We start from the raw sequence: 12,504 nt of genomic DNA, 5'->3' as shown, positions 1-12,504 counted from the left end.
ACAGAGAGGCCAAGGGAAGGATCCAGAGGAAGGATAATCTCTACTGCAACCCCTATGTTTCTCACCAACCACTCTAAATTACAGTTCACAGCAAAACAGATCTCCATGAGGATACTCACTAATAGGTGCATGCAGTGCCACATGTTCTTGGTAGGGAGTGTAGTATTTGTACTGCTTGCCACAGAATTCACAGGTGTAATTGCCAGTTTCTGTGAAGATGAAATTAAAAGGAAACAAAATGAAAATCAGAAGGGAGGGCAGTATTCTCTCACACAGCCATCGACTTTCTGACTTCTAACACAGGAACTGGCCAGCTGACAGACACACAAAAGCCTCCCCCCAGCACTGGGACCTTCTCCACCCTATAATTCACCCATCCTTTTCCCTAGCAGATGAAATAATTTAAACCAATGTCCAGACTGACAGACAGTATAAAAACTGCAGTAGAACTCAACAAGTTACAGAGGCCGTCCCAAAATCAGAGTGTGCAAAACAAGGATAAGATCCACTTATAAAGTCTGTATCACACATAACAAGGTCATATCTTCTGGCTGCAGATAGCGAGTGGTGATGGACCACAGGGACAATTAAATCACGAAGCAGAATTGTTAACTTTGAATCTTAATTACAGAACTTTTAGATCAGAACTGCAGATTTCTCTTGCAGAAGGAAGGGCTTTCCTGCAACAACCGTGCTAATTCCTGCGGCGGGGCGGGGGTGCTTGAAATACTGCAGCGATACAGCCAGGCGCTGCCACAGAACCAACCGCAAGGTGCAAACCCAAGCAAAACCCAGGGTTTTAATCAACCTAGGGTTTCCAGAACGGAAGGGATTTCAGAGAGGTGCCTGGGAAAAGCCTGGGCCTTCCATTGTTTCGCTGTTCTGTTTGGAGAACGCACCACAGATGGTGTGCAGGCAGTCACCGCTCAGCTCTGCCTGCACATCTCCAGACCCCTCTAACTGCTGCCAATTCGCTTTTCTCCTGAGCCTCTCCCCTCTTCTCTTGGCAGAGCTCTTGTGCAGAAAACACCACAAGCTGCATTTCTTAGGGCCAGGCTGCTGCTGTTTAATGTTCATTTGAACGTAGACGTATCCTAGAGCACCCCTGCAAAATGCAGCTCTCTGGTTTTCACGGAGACTCTCCAGCAAGTGCCAGACTGGAAACTCTGCGTGCTGCTTATTGAAATTTGGAAGCTGTGGAACAACTCATACTTGGACCAATCTTCTGAAACGGCTCCGGCTCCTCCTCCTTCACTTCGTCGGCTGCTATGACGGCCTGGTCGTAGGGGTCTGCAAGAGAACAGAACCAGCAAAGAGCTGACAACACCCCCAGGTTTTCCTTCTACAGCTGCCTGGGCACTGAATGCTCCTGCAGGTTTAATGACATTTCAGTCTGTAACAAGATTTCAAGGCATGAATTGCAAACCCAGCGCCTGCTCTGACCTGTCCCTCCTCCTCCTCCTCCTCAGGTGCCCCAGGAAGGCAGCCCACCACCCCTCCCCAGCCCAATAACGTGCCTTGCAGGCAATTAATGTTCAAGAAGAAACATAAAAAATGAGGAAGACTGAAGAAACACATTTCAAAGCCTCACTCCTATTCTCTGATTTTCTTCTAGTGCATTTCCCACCTAAAGATGCTACTCTGAGAGCGGGCCTGGCAATGTGGCTGGCAAGCAAGGCTGCGAGCAAACACTGATCAGTGACATTCCGCCACCTAACAGCAACGCCAGCAGCAAATCAGAACCCACCCCTTTTGGTAAAATCATTTAGTTTATGCCTTGGGCAATGCACTACTTCACCAGACACATGAAACGCCTGCTGCTCTGATTTGCAGAAGCCTGATCAGTGGGATGGACAACAGAAGCCTGGTATCTAGGAGGGCTGGGCATCAACCTGCTGGCTGTCCGTGCTGGGGAGGGACAGGGGATGCTCCTCTCTCCCTGGAATCAGGGAGGAAACTTCCTCAACTCCTGCAAACGTGGAATGGGGCCTGTTGTGCCTCAACTACTGAATGCTGGAAAAGGTTGGTGAAATAAAGCACATGAAGGATCTCAGCTTACCTGCCCGGTTTTCTGGGGCCCCTTCCACACTAAAAACTAACACAGAATAGAAGAAGGAGGGGAAGAAACAAAACAAAAATTAAGTCCTCTTAAATGGCCTTGTTTTCCTCCTGCATTTCACACTGCTTTAGCACATGTGAGTCCCCAGTCCCTCCTCTTCCCAGCAGCACCCAGCAGGACCCGGGTGAGTGCCCAGCCCTACCACACGCAGACCCTCCAGGCCTTCGCCCGCCCGCGCACGACGCGGCCCCGTGCGCGGCCGGCTGAGCCCGTCCCTGCGCCGGGCGGGCTGAGCCGCACAGAGCCCTTGGAGCAGCCACGCCACGAGCGGCTCTGCGGGGCGCGAGCGGCGCCTGCCGCCCTCTCACAGCCCCAGGCTGAGCCCCCTGGGCCGTGGCCACCAGGACACGTCTCAGAGAGGAGCAGACACTTCCCCTCTCGCAGACCTCGAGTCCCAGTAACTTCATTTTGACAGGAGGGAGGGAGCTGGCAATGGAGACTGCAAGGGCTTGTCAGCTGTACTCAGAGCAGGTTTATTTAGCCATACATTCCAGTTAAAACCAGCAAACCTTTCTGGACAACACTTAGCATGAAAAACGTGGGCTTTGCCAAGAGGCTCCGGCCACTCCAAACCTTCTGCTGTGCAGGCAGCCGGAGCTGAAACTCCAGCAGGCCTCCCGCTGTGGCCATGTAAGCGGCTGCCCGACGGCCTGGTCGCGGGCACTGCCAGGGCTCGCAGCATCACAAGCCTTCGGCTGCCCAGTGAGCAGATGGGGGCAAGCCAAACACAGGGAGTCCTCCTGCTCCTAATATTCCCCCTGCTTTGGGGGAAAAAAAGCATCGTGCTGCTTCTGGAGCGGGCTGTCTGCTCCTGTCCAAGTGCCACCAGCCTAACGCACATCTATCTCACGTGGGAAAAACCGGCCTGTCGGCTCCTGACAATTCTACGGGCTCCCTACCACAGCGCTTACCGAGAATGGAGGAATTGCTCAGCTCTGAAGAGCACCTTAGAAACAAGCCCGTGAAGTCAGAAACCAAAGCACCACCAAACCTTGCCCAGCCTCTAGCTGGACGGACAGTTTATTATCTTGAGGCGTTCAGCTCCAGCACGTCCAAGAGAGGCACGAGTCTTAACCCGAGCGGCGGCCTGCAAGGCCGGGCCTTGCGCTGCCCCGGCAGCGGGCGCCGCTCGGACGCGCACGCAGGGAACCAAGGGCGGCCGCCCGGGGGGCCGGCGCCCGCGGGCCCCGCTCGGCCTTCCCGGAGCTCCTCACGCCAACGCGACCGGCCTCGGAACGCTACTCACCATCCACGGCGTGCAGGTCTCTGTGCTCCTGGAAGCAGCTATAATATTTATACTTTTTCCCACAAATGTCACACGTGTACCTAAAGTTGTCTGTAGGAAGAAGAAAACAGGCCCTTTAGAAACGGCGAGGCGCCCGGCGAGCGCCGCGGCCCGCGCCAGCCCTTCCCGCGCTCCCTCACGCCCCTCAGGCACTCGTGCCGCTCGGGATCAACCCCAGCACAGCCCCAAGCGCCTCCCAATGCCTTGTTTCACAGACGGACAGCCCTGTTCCACAGCTGATAGGAAACTGTGTGGGGCTGAAGGCACCAAGCCGGCAGCTGCCTCCAAAAACGCGCTGGGAAGCTCAGGACTACGGTGTGAAAGTGCTGGTCGGGATGGGGGGAAGTGGCAGAACTCAACCCAGCGCCAGGAGTTGAGCTGCTAAGGGGCAAAGTTGTAAACCAGAGCTAAGGCAGGGACTGGATGCGGCTGCTTGCTCCTCCGTACTTGGTTCTCACTCCTGCTGCTTCCTAATCGCTCAGTACAGCCACCAACGCACAGTCATGTGGATCATGGGGGTTACACGGATCACGTAGAGCCGAACTGCACCAAACCCGAACCCAAGCAACACTCCAGCACATGTGGAGCAGGTACCAAGCTGGTCTCACACAGATCTGTACCCCAGGCCTCGCTCCTGTTACCCCAGCAAGAGCAAATGCCCTTCCCCACAGCCACGTGGCCCCTCTCTTCACTCCCCACTGAATCCTGCATTCTTCCAGATGCACCAGCTCCTTCCCGTGTCCCTCCTGCTCCAGCTGCCCACCCAACAGCCCATGTTCTCTGTGGTTCCACAGCCCCAACACATCTGTTTCCAGTCAGGAGATAAATGCAGGCTGCCCTTCCTCGGGAACGCTCCCCAGGACCCTCTTCTCTGCCTAGATGCCGACAGTCACCACACTCACAGAAACACACGGCGTTGGGAGACTTGGGACTCCCTGTCTGGTATGACTGGAACTCACCACGAGGGAGACTGACACACACCAGTACAAACGCTGTCCGTTTTGGAAGGACGACAAGCCCAAAACACCTCCAGGAAGAGTTTTATTCCCCCTGTAGCTCTAACAGTGCCATCTCTTAAGTAATCTTCGGAGCAGGTGTAGCGAGTTTTGTGATGTTAGTCATGTTGCTTTTTATTCTTACTAGATCTGCTGTGTCAGGAGAACTACCTCTGAGCAGATCCGCGGGGAAGCGGCAGGGAGACGCGGCTGGCGTGGCTCGGACTTTCCAGGGAACACAATCTGGCCTGAGCTGCGGCACTGCAGGGGAGGAGAGACCCAGGCGACGCTCGGGCTTCTGCCCTGGGCGACGCGGCTGGTGGCGCCATCAGAGCGGCAGGACCGGCTGATGCCAAAACCTCGAGCTGTCCGTGAACTCTCCGGGTCTGACAGGGGGCCGGGAATGACCTAGGCGCAGTTCACACTGCACAGTCAGAGGAAAACCTGAGCCTGGGTGCCCCAATCTAAGAGCACCTTTACCTGCCAGCACGGTGATCCTCCCCTCTTCCACGGCTGACGTGGGCCTTGCCGTTCAGACTGGCTCCGTAAGCAGGCACGTGCTGCAATGGGCCCTGCTTTGCTTGCCAGCTGGCCACAAGGCTATTGCAGCCATAAAGTAAAAGACATCAAACTTGCATAGCTGTAAAGCATCTTAACCTAGTGTGTTTTACCTTGGAGCAGGAGGGAGCCAGGAGGGTAAGAAAAATTCCTGCTCCTCCACAGCCGAGCTGCTTTTCAGCAAGTTGCAGCGTCCCAGTTGTTTGCGTTTGTGTAACCAGCCAATTAACAAAGTTAAAGCTTGTTTGTTTTCAGCTCTTCCACTTGTGCGTTCACACACACCAGAACAGCACATTAAGCAAGCTTTTATTTTGCTTGTCAATAATTTCATTTATTAAAGAAATAACTATTTTAAACTAACACGCATCAGCACAGGCTAAAAGCTCGCTTGGGCTCATCACCGCAATCCATCAGCAACAGCTTCAACACTAAACGAAGAATCAATTTCCACCCTTTTATTCCGTTAGATAGAGTGGCAGGAGAAGCTATGGTCTCTAACAGAAAACACCAAACACAGTAAGTGTTAAACAGCTGGGCACCAGAACTCTACCTCTGCCACCAGGAAAATGCCTGTGACTTATCAGCGCACAGCAGCGCTGACCTACATCGAAGGAATTTCTGAGAAGTCTGGGCTGAGTAAGTGAGGCAGGAACCAGGTCTGCACGGCCAGACAAATAGGATTCTCTGCTCAGCCAGGCACCGCCGAAGAAAGAGAAGGAAGATGAGCAAAACGCCAGCGCCAGAACGTTCAAGCGATGAGAACACTGGTGTGTCCTGCGAAGATGCCAACGTGTCACTCCTAACGACTGGATAACCTGACGCACTCTGCTTCTGGGGTCACATAACAGCATTAAATCTCTGGTCCTACGCAGCAGCCTTTCAACCACAGAATCTTATTTTTGCCTGTGAGTATCTGCGTACCTGCTGTGGAAAAATACAACCAATCTTGTACCATGCCACCAGCAATCGGCACCATGTTACTGGGCATCCTCAAAAGAATGCAGCTTTGTTTTTCAAGCATAATGAGCTGGGTGGATAAGTTGTAGTCTAAGCCGAAGGCTAATTCTTCAAAGGAGAATGAAATATCAACCACTTTCAGCACCTCCATGGGAGAAAGCAAGCTAACACAATGGTCATTTGGAAGAGAAGTGCTCAGTACGCATGAAGACTTGACCAAAACTAAACCAAAGTACCCCAAGAAATAACTGCACAGAGGTTGGAAGGTTTTTCGCCCATTTTGCTTACAAAGCCACTCCCATAGATCAGCACTCAGCAAACGCTGCCCCTGCAGGACCTTCTGTGTGAGCGACCTCAAAATGCGCAGATCGCCAGCAAGAAGAGCAGCCAGAATCAAGACAACCCTCTATCTGTCTTCTCAGGTGAGGATCAAGCAACATAGCTTTTATTTTACTTTTTATACAAGAGCCATCAGACTCAATAATTAAAAAAACTAAAGCACAAGGAGAGGGCTGTGTGACCACAAGCACGACAAGAGCCCACGGAGCTGCAGCTGCAGCCCTCAGATATCAATCTCACCCGTTTGCCTTTATTTTCTGGGAGGTGAAGAGGGACAGAAGGGAGGTTTGGGAGGTTGATGGTTCAACGCTCAAGCACCGTGATCTCTATGGACCCCGACCTGGATTCCCACTGCAGGCCACACAGGCTGGCAACAAGGAGGAGGCAACACACAGAGGCAGCCCCAGGAGACACGGGGCTGGTGGCACCTTTCTGCATATCTCCAAGGGGCTCCTGTCTGCTGGCTCCTGTTGAGGTTTGTGTCATCTGTCCCACCAGGAACGTCAAGAGACACCCTGCCTTGGGGGCGATCAGCCTGCGCATCCTTCTGCCTAGATATACAACAAATATTTTGAGATATTTTTGTGCTTTTGCTTCCAATATCGAGAAGAAAAAGCACATCTAACTTTGATAGGAAAGACAGCAGACAGAGACCATGTGCTCAACGTGGCAGGCAAAAGAAGAGACCTCCTTTGCAGGGCTGTTGGCCAAGAGCCTCAGTGGATTTTGCCCTGAAACCCAGGAAGGGAACGACAGTAATTAAGAATTCGCTGAAAAGTCAGGACTTACGAGCTAGAAATACAGATCACTTCCCCCCACTCTTGAGGACAAGAAACCCAGTCCACATGGACTGCACAAACCAAGGTTTTCACCGCATTCAAAGAGCTCGGCGCGGCATCGCAGGATGGAGACGGTTGCACAGCTCACCTGCGCGTCCCGTCTGCTGGCGGACGGCCTGGACCAAGGGATCGAGTCTCCAGGGAGCCGGGTGGGGGAGCTTCCTAATGACCTCCAAAGGGCCATTTTCCCCTGCCCTGTACCTTGCACTTATCTTTCAAGCAGAAGAACCCACAGAAGCTACTCAACAGAGGGCCTCTAACAACCAGATGTGCTGCAAGCCCTCTTGAATCCCCAGAGAACTCCAAAAATCAGTCTCCTACATACAGCTTCCAAAGGGGGAAGAAAGCAAGAAACCGCAGAGTGCAAGCGTATTGCAAAAGTCTGCTGAATTATTTCTAAAACCCATCAATGTTTTAGCTCCTAATCAACAAAAAAAAAGTGGAGAAGTTCAGGGAAAGAGGGCATTGGGTGAGTGGCTGCAGCATTCATTACTTGTCCTGCTTTGCGACTTCATCCTTCCATCAGGAGGTCTGAGAACTGCAAAGGAAGTTCTAAGCTCTGGGAACTCCACGTTTGTGGCTCAGTCTCAGGAAAGAAGGCTTCAAAACACAAGTGGTTAAGATTAGGAAACCTCACAGCATCTTGGAATGGCACTTACAGAGGGAGGTGCTACCCTCACAACCGCTGTGGATTTTCCTGTCCTCTTTCCCCTTCACGTTGTAATGCCTCTCCCCTCAAAACTGGCTCGTAGAACGAGGCTTATGTGACCCCAAAACAGCAGCATCGTCTCTCCTGCCATGGACAGCAGGGTGCAAGTCAGTCTGTGCTCAGTTTTGTGCAGAGAAAGGAATGTATTTCTAGCTTCCCAGGCTGGCAGGGTATTCCCTGAGCAGGTTCAAGGGCTGCTCCTTTGACCTACCATGTTCTGGAGCTTCCTTCCTGGCAGTGGGGAAGGACAAAATGTTTCCTGCCTCAGACCTCCCTCTGCTCCTCCTGCAAATTTGGGTCCTGCACAGAAGTTACACACTTTACACCTGCGTTTTACAGCCCAGTACAGAGATGCCAGTAAAATCAGTTTCAGTGTAGATCACAGCTCCACTTAGAGGTGTCTAATAGCAAAGTTCCTTGAAAAGAGAAAAGGAGCGAGCCCAAAGTCAGCAACAATTCCTTAAGGGGATTAAAGTATGCAGAGTTACATTAGTGAGGGTTAAATAATGACAAAATCCAGAAATCTGGAAAGGACAGAAACACTCACACACAACAGCCCAAGCCCAAGCCCCCTAACTGGTGCAGATGAGTGAAAAACCTTCCTCCTGGCCAACAGCTCCCAAACTGCCCGCTCCCCAGTCATGCATTTCCCACCCACAGCCATGTGGAGCAGGCAACTGCAGAACGTGCCAGGAGCGCGGCCGCCCTTCCTGCTGCTGAAGGGGATCCTCATGCTCCGAACAGGCCGGGAACAGGGCAGCCCAGGAGCCCTCGCGCACCTGGGCTGAACTCCTCGCAGCTGCAGACACAGGGGCCAGGCCGTTAACTGGGCGCTGGGCTGATAAAGGGCTAAGGAGAAACATGAGGACAGGGCCCAGCTTGTGCTCAGCTCCTCCCTGGACCCTTCCCGGCTCCATCCCGACGCCTCCGAGCGCTCCCGAGCAGGCGGCTCCACGCGCAGCTGCCTGTGCCGACACCCGGCAGCCTCCAGGCAGGGCCAGCCCGGCCCTACGGACCCCTTCTATACTCATAAAACCGGTGCCAGACCACCAGCACATCCCATGCGAAAGGGAACATCCTGAAGACGCTGCTGAAGGAAAGGCCCCTGCTTTGGGAAAGCCCAACAGTCACAGACCCGGGGGGCTTGTTTGGTTTGCTTTTCTAAAATCCTTTTTAAAATTTTGGGGAAAAGGTTTTGTGGGTTCTGCTCACTAGATGTCAAGAGAGAAGAGACTTCCCAGGAGTTCCTGCACTACTAATGAATCCCCTCCTCCTGCTTGTTTCCCACTTAGAAATATCTTATCGTTGAGTATAAACACTAGCTGACCCAGCAGGTATCGGCATCTTAAACTGACCAGATTATGGAGTTTTGTGTCCCCTAAATGAGCATTACGAGCCACGATATTCAGATCCATGACAGGCTCAGACACACCGGAAAACACAGTCAATCTGGCAGATGCTTTTCATTCTGGCATCGCTGCACAACAGGGTTGAACTCTTTGTGAGTTAAACTGTAAGTAAGGGTAAGCTGAAGAATGCAGAAAAGAGTGATAACGTGCAGCCTCACCAGGAATTTGACAGAGAACACCATTAATCTTGATTAAAAAAAACAGTTGCACTTATACATACCTAACTTGATTTTTTAAATACATTTTAAAATATTTCAAATATATAAATATACATGTATGTAAAGGATACTGAATTTCCCTCATCACAGAGCTATGCACATGACGAAGGCCGTTTTAGTCCATGCTCTTTGAGGAATCAAAGTGGCTGGGCTGGGAACATGCACTGCTGCAGGACACCACAACCCTACAGAGCAAAAAACACCTCGCAAGGGACAAGCAAATCTCAGCTCCACTTCTGTCCCGCTGGCCTGGCTTTGACAAGACATACTGGCCTTGCTGTGGTTTCCAGATGGGGATTCACAGGAAGCATCATCGCCTGGACTACGAAGTGGAAATAAAGGGGAGGCCTAAATGCCTGAGCAGCAGGGGGTGAAGAGTCAAAATGAAACAAGCTTGAAATGAAGGATGCAGGATCCTCCTCGCTATGATTTTCCCAGATAATTCAGACCCCTAGGCCTTATGCTTAGGTTGAGAAGAGGGGTTTTGAAGAAGGTAATCCTGGTGTTAATCTGCTTTTCCTAGTTAAAAAAATGTTTAAAAGTGCAAGCAGTGAGACCTGGGCGAGGCAGGTGCACTCCAGGCAGCAGCAGGACCCGCGGTGTCTTTTGGTTGTGCTGCCTTGCGAGCAGGAGGTGGTTCTGGCAAAGCAAAGGGCGCGGGTGCCTCGCTGCCTGGGCGCTCTGCAGGGTCAGCGCGGCTGGACGGAGCCCGCGCCCGGCTGTGCAGCCTGGCAGAAGCATTTGGGATAAACAGGAATGCGGGCGGCCGTTCGCACCTCTGCCGCTGTGTTCCAAACAAGGCTGGAAATGGAATTCATATCACTCCCTAATGAATGGAAGCGGGACGTTTTTCAATCTTCAGGAAAGCTATCCTGGCATTTTCAGGACAAACTGATGAATGAACGGAACAGTTGGGGATTACTAAAATTCTCGCTCTTGTTTTATTAGAATAAATGTCTCTCTCAATTTTGCTGCCTAAGAGTTTTTTTGCAAAGCCTTAACACCCAGATGCCCATAAACACTTTCTAAAGGGCCAGCATCTGAGAAAGGGGGAAACCCTTCAATCCTATGTGTGTATTAGCAATCTTCTGCAAAACACTCCGTGCAGTTAACTGAAGACAAGTTCAGAGCTCCTTTCCTAAAGGGCAGCGCTGGGGCTGCGTGGGCCCTGCTGGAGCGCAAGCGGCAGCGCGGCGGCCTCCCGAGCACGCTGGCACGGCGCCCACACACGCACCCGGCTCTCACCCGGCTGCGCACAGCGAGGCCATCCACAGCGAGCCCTTGCCGGAACGGGAGGACAGAATGGCAACATCAAGTTTATTCCACTGAAAACAAAGATGGGAAACTAGCTACTTTCAGAGATTCGTTATGGTTGGAAGAGACCATGAAGATCATCAAGCGCAACTGTAAGGCCCTCAAGACCATCCTGCCAGCCCACGTCCCTAAGCGCCTCATGTGCGCGTTTCTTCAGCGCTGCCAGCGATGGTGACTCCGCTGCGGCCCCGGGCAGCCCGTGCCGATGCTTCACCCCGCTTTCCCTTTCTACACCGTGTGGAAGTTCTTCCTAAGGTCTAACCTGAGCCGCCCCTGGTGCAACTTGGGGCCATTTCCCCTTGTTGTATCAGGAGTTGTTCCGGAGAAGAGACCGACCCCGTCTCACAACCACCTCCTTGCAGGCAGCAGCAGAGAGCGACGAGGCCTCCCTGGAGCCTCCTCCTCTCCGCACTGAGCGCCCCGGCTCCCTCGGCCGCTCTCAGAGGCTCTGTGCAAGAGCCCCCGCACCAGCTCCGCTGCCCTCCTGGCACCCGCCAGCCCCTCAGTGCCCGTCTGGTCGTGAGGGGCCCAACACCGAACACGTGTTTGAGGGGCGGCCTGGGTCCCACTGCAGGTTGCACAGGGTGCCACTAGGCCAGCAAACACGTATGAGCCAACCTCGTGTCCTGCACAGGCCCGGCACCGCAGGTGCGATGGGGCACCGCTGCGGCTCTAGGGTCAACACTTCCTTCCCTCCTCAGACACCAGAACGCACACGCCCCAGTTCCCTATTTCCTTCATGTCCCCTTCCCGCACAGAAAATTCTCACTTGTGCTGTCAGCCCACTGGTCATTGACGTTTGAAGATGAACATTTTCATCTGCCGGAGTTAGGCACATGGGAATCTAAAAGACTTCACCTACTTAAGATGCAAACACATTAGAAAAATAATATCCATTTTATAGCACTCCCTGAGGAGCAGCAGCATGATTAAATAAGAACACTGCAAAAATTAATCACCGAGCTGTAAATGACTAACCGCTCGCTCCAGCACCTGGGTGTGGGTGTGCACGCACACGAGCTGCACTGGACTTTGAATTGTGCAAGGAATTCATCAGCTTCCCAAGCACACCCATGAACTCGCCGGCATTGGCTCTCCTACCCCCCAAAAAAGAACAGAAATCACAAGCTAAAATCTAGTGTATTGAAACATTATGGTTGCAAATTTGAACATTTAAACTTAGTCAAGAAGCGTAGATGATGGAAGTCTTCTTTAACCTTAAATTAACACTAACAAACTGTTTGCACATCTTTCCATTGCTGGTCAGAACACTAAAATCTCCATGTCTGCAGGTGTAAGAGCTGGGCAAGAAAATCTTCATTGCTGAATATATTAATGTTGTGCTTTGAAAGGCAGCGCGCTCCCGCCGCCTCCGCCCAGCCGCAGCCCTAGCGCTGTGCCCGCACGACGCACTCCAGCCCACGTCCCCGCTCCCAACCTTTCACTGCTTTTGCAAAAAAGATCCCTTTTACTCTAAACTTTCTCATGCTCAGTCACAGCCCAAAGGGAAATACATTTTTAAAATATCAGCCCAATCATTTTTTATTTATGAGGTTGTGAAATATTTACCATGTATTCCATTTTGGGGAAAAAAAAAAAAAAAAGATCACATTTTTCTTGTGTTCTTTGGAGGAGCCACCTCCTGGCCCACCAAGAACCTGCTGTGAACCGTGGCTGGTGCCCAGCACCTGCAAAAAAGCCCCAAGTGAAACGTGCCCTGTGCTGAGACACGGCCGCTCGGCCACGTCCAGGCACTTGGGAA

At 52.3% G+C, this 12,504-nt stretch overlaps 1 protein-coding gene across 4 annotated transcripts in view; it reads right to left on the bottom strand.

Moving 5' to 3' along the window:
- The window catches only part of ZNF618 (zinc finger protein 618), a 118,202-nt gene that overhangs the window by 32,049 nt on the left and 73,649 nt on the right, over positions 1-12,504 (bottom strand). For 3 of the 4 annotated variants that reach the window (XM_026049520.1, XM_026049519.1, XM_026049517.1), the window contains 4 exons: positions 3,366-3,455; positions 2,060-2,095; positions 1,213-1,290; positions 120-209 (listed from right to left, as the gene is read on the bottom strand). In XM_026049520.1, the coding sequence (XP_025905305.1) occupies positions 120-209; positions 1,213-1,290; positions 2,060-2,095; positions 3,366-3,455 (294 nt within the window). The remainder of the gene's footprint in view (positions 1-119; positions 210-1,212; positions 1,291-2,059; positions 2,096-3,365; positions 3,456-12,504) is intronic. The other variant, XM_026049518.1, reaches the window with a different exon arrangement.

The sequence above is a fragment of the Nothoprocta perdicaria genome, unplaced genomic scaffold (assembly GCF_003342845.1).
Source record: "Nothoprocta perdicaria isolate Ctin4 unplaced genomic scaffold, notPer1 scaffold_6, whole genome shotgun sequence".
NCBI classification, from domain to species: Eukaryota; Metazoa; Chordata; class Aves; order Tinamiformes; family Tinamidae; genus Nothoprocta; species Nothoprocta perdicaria.
Note: the sequence above shows the minus strand (reverse complement) of the source record. Positions and strands in the feature narration are given on the sequence as shown.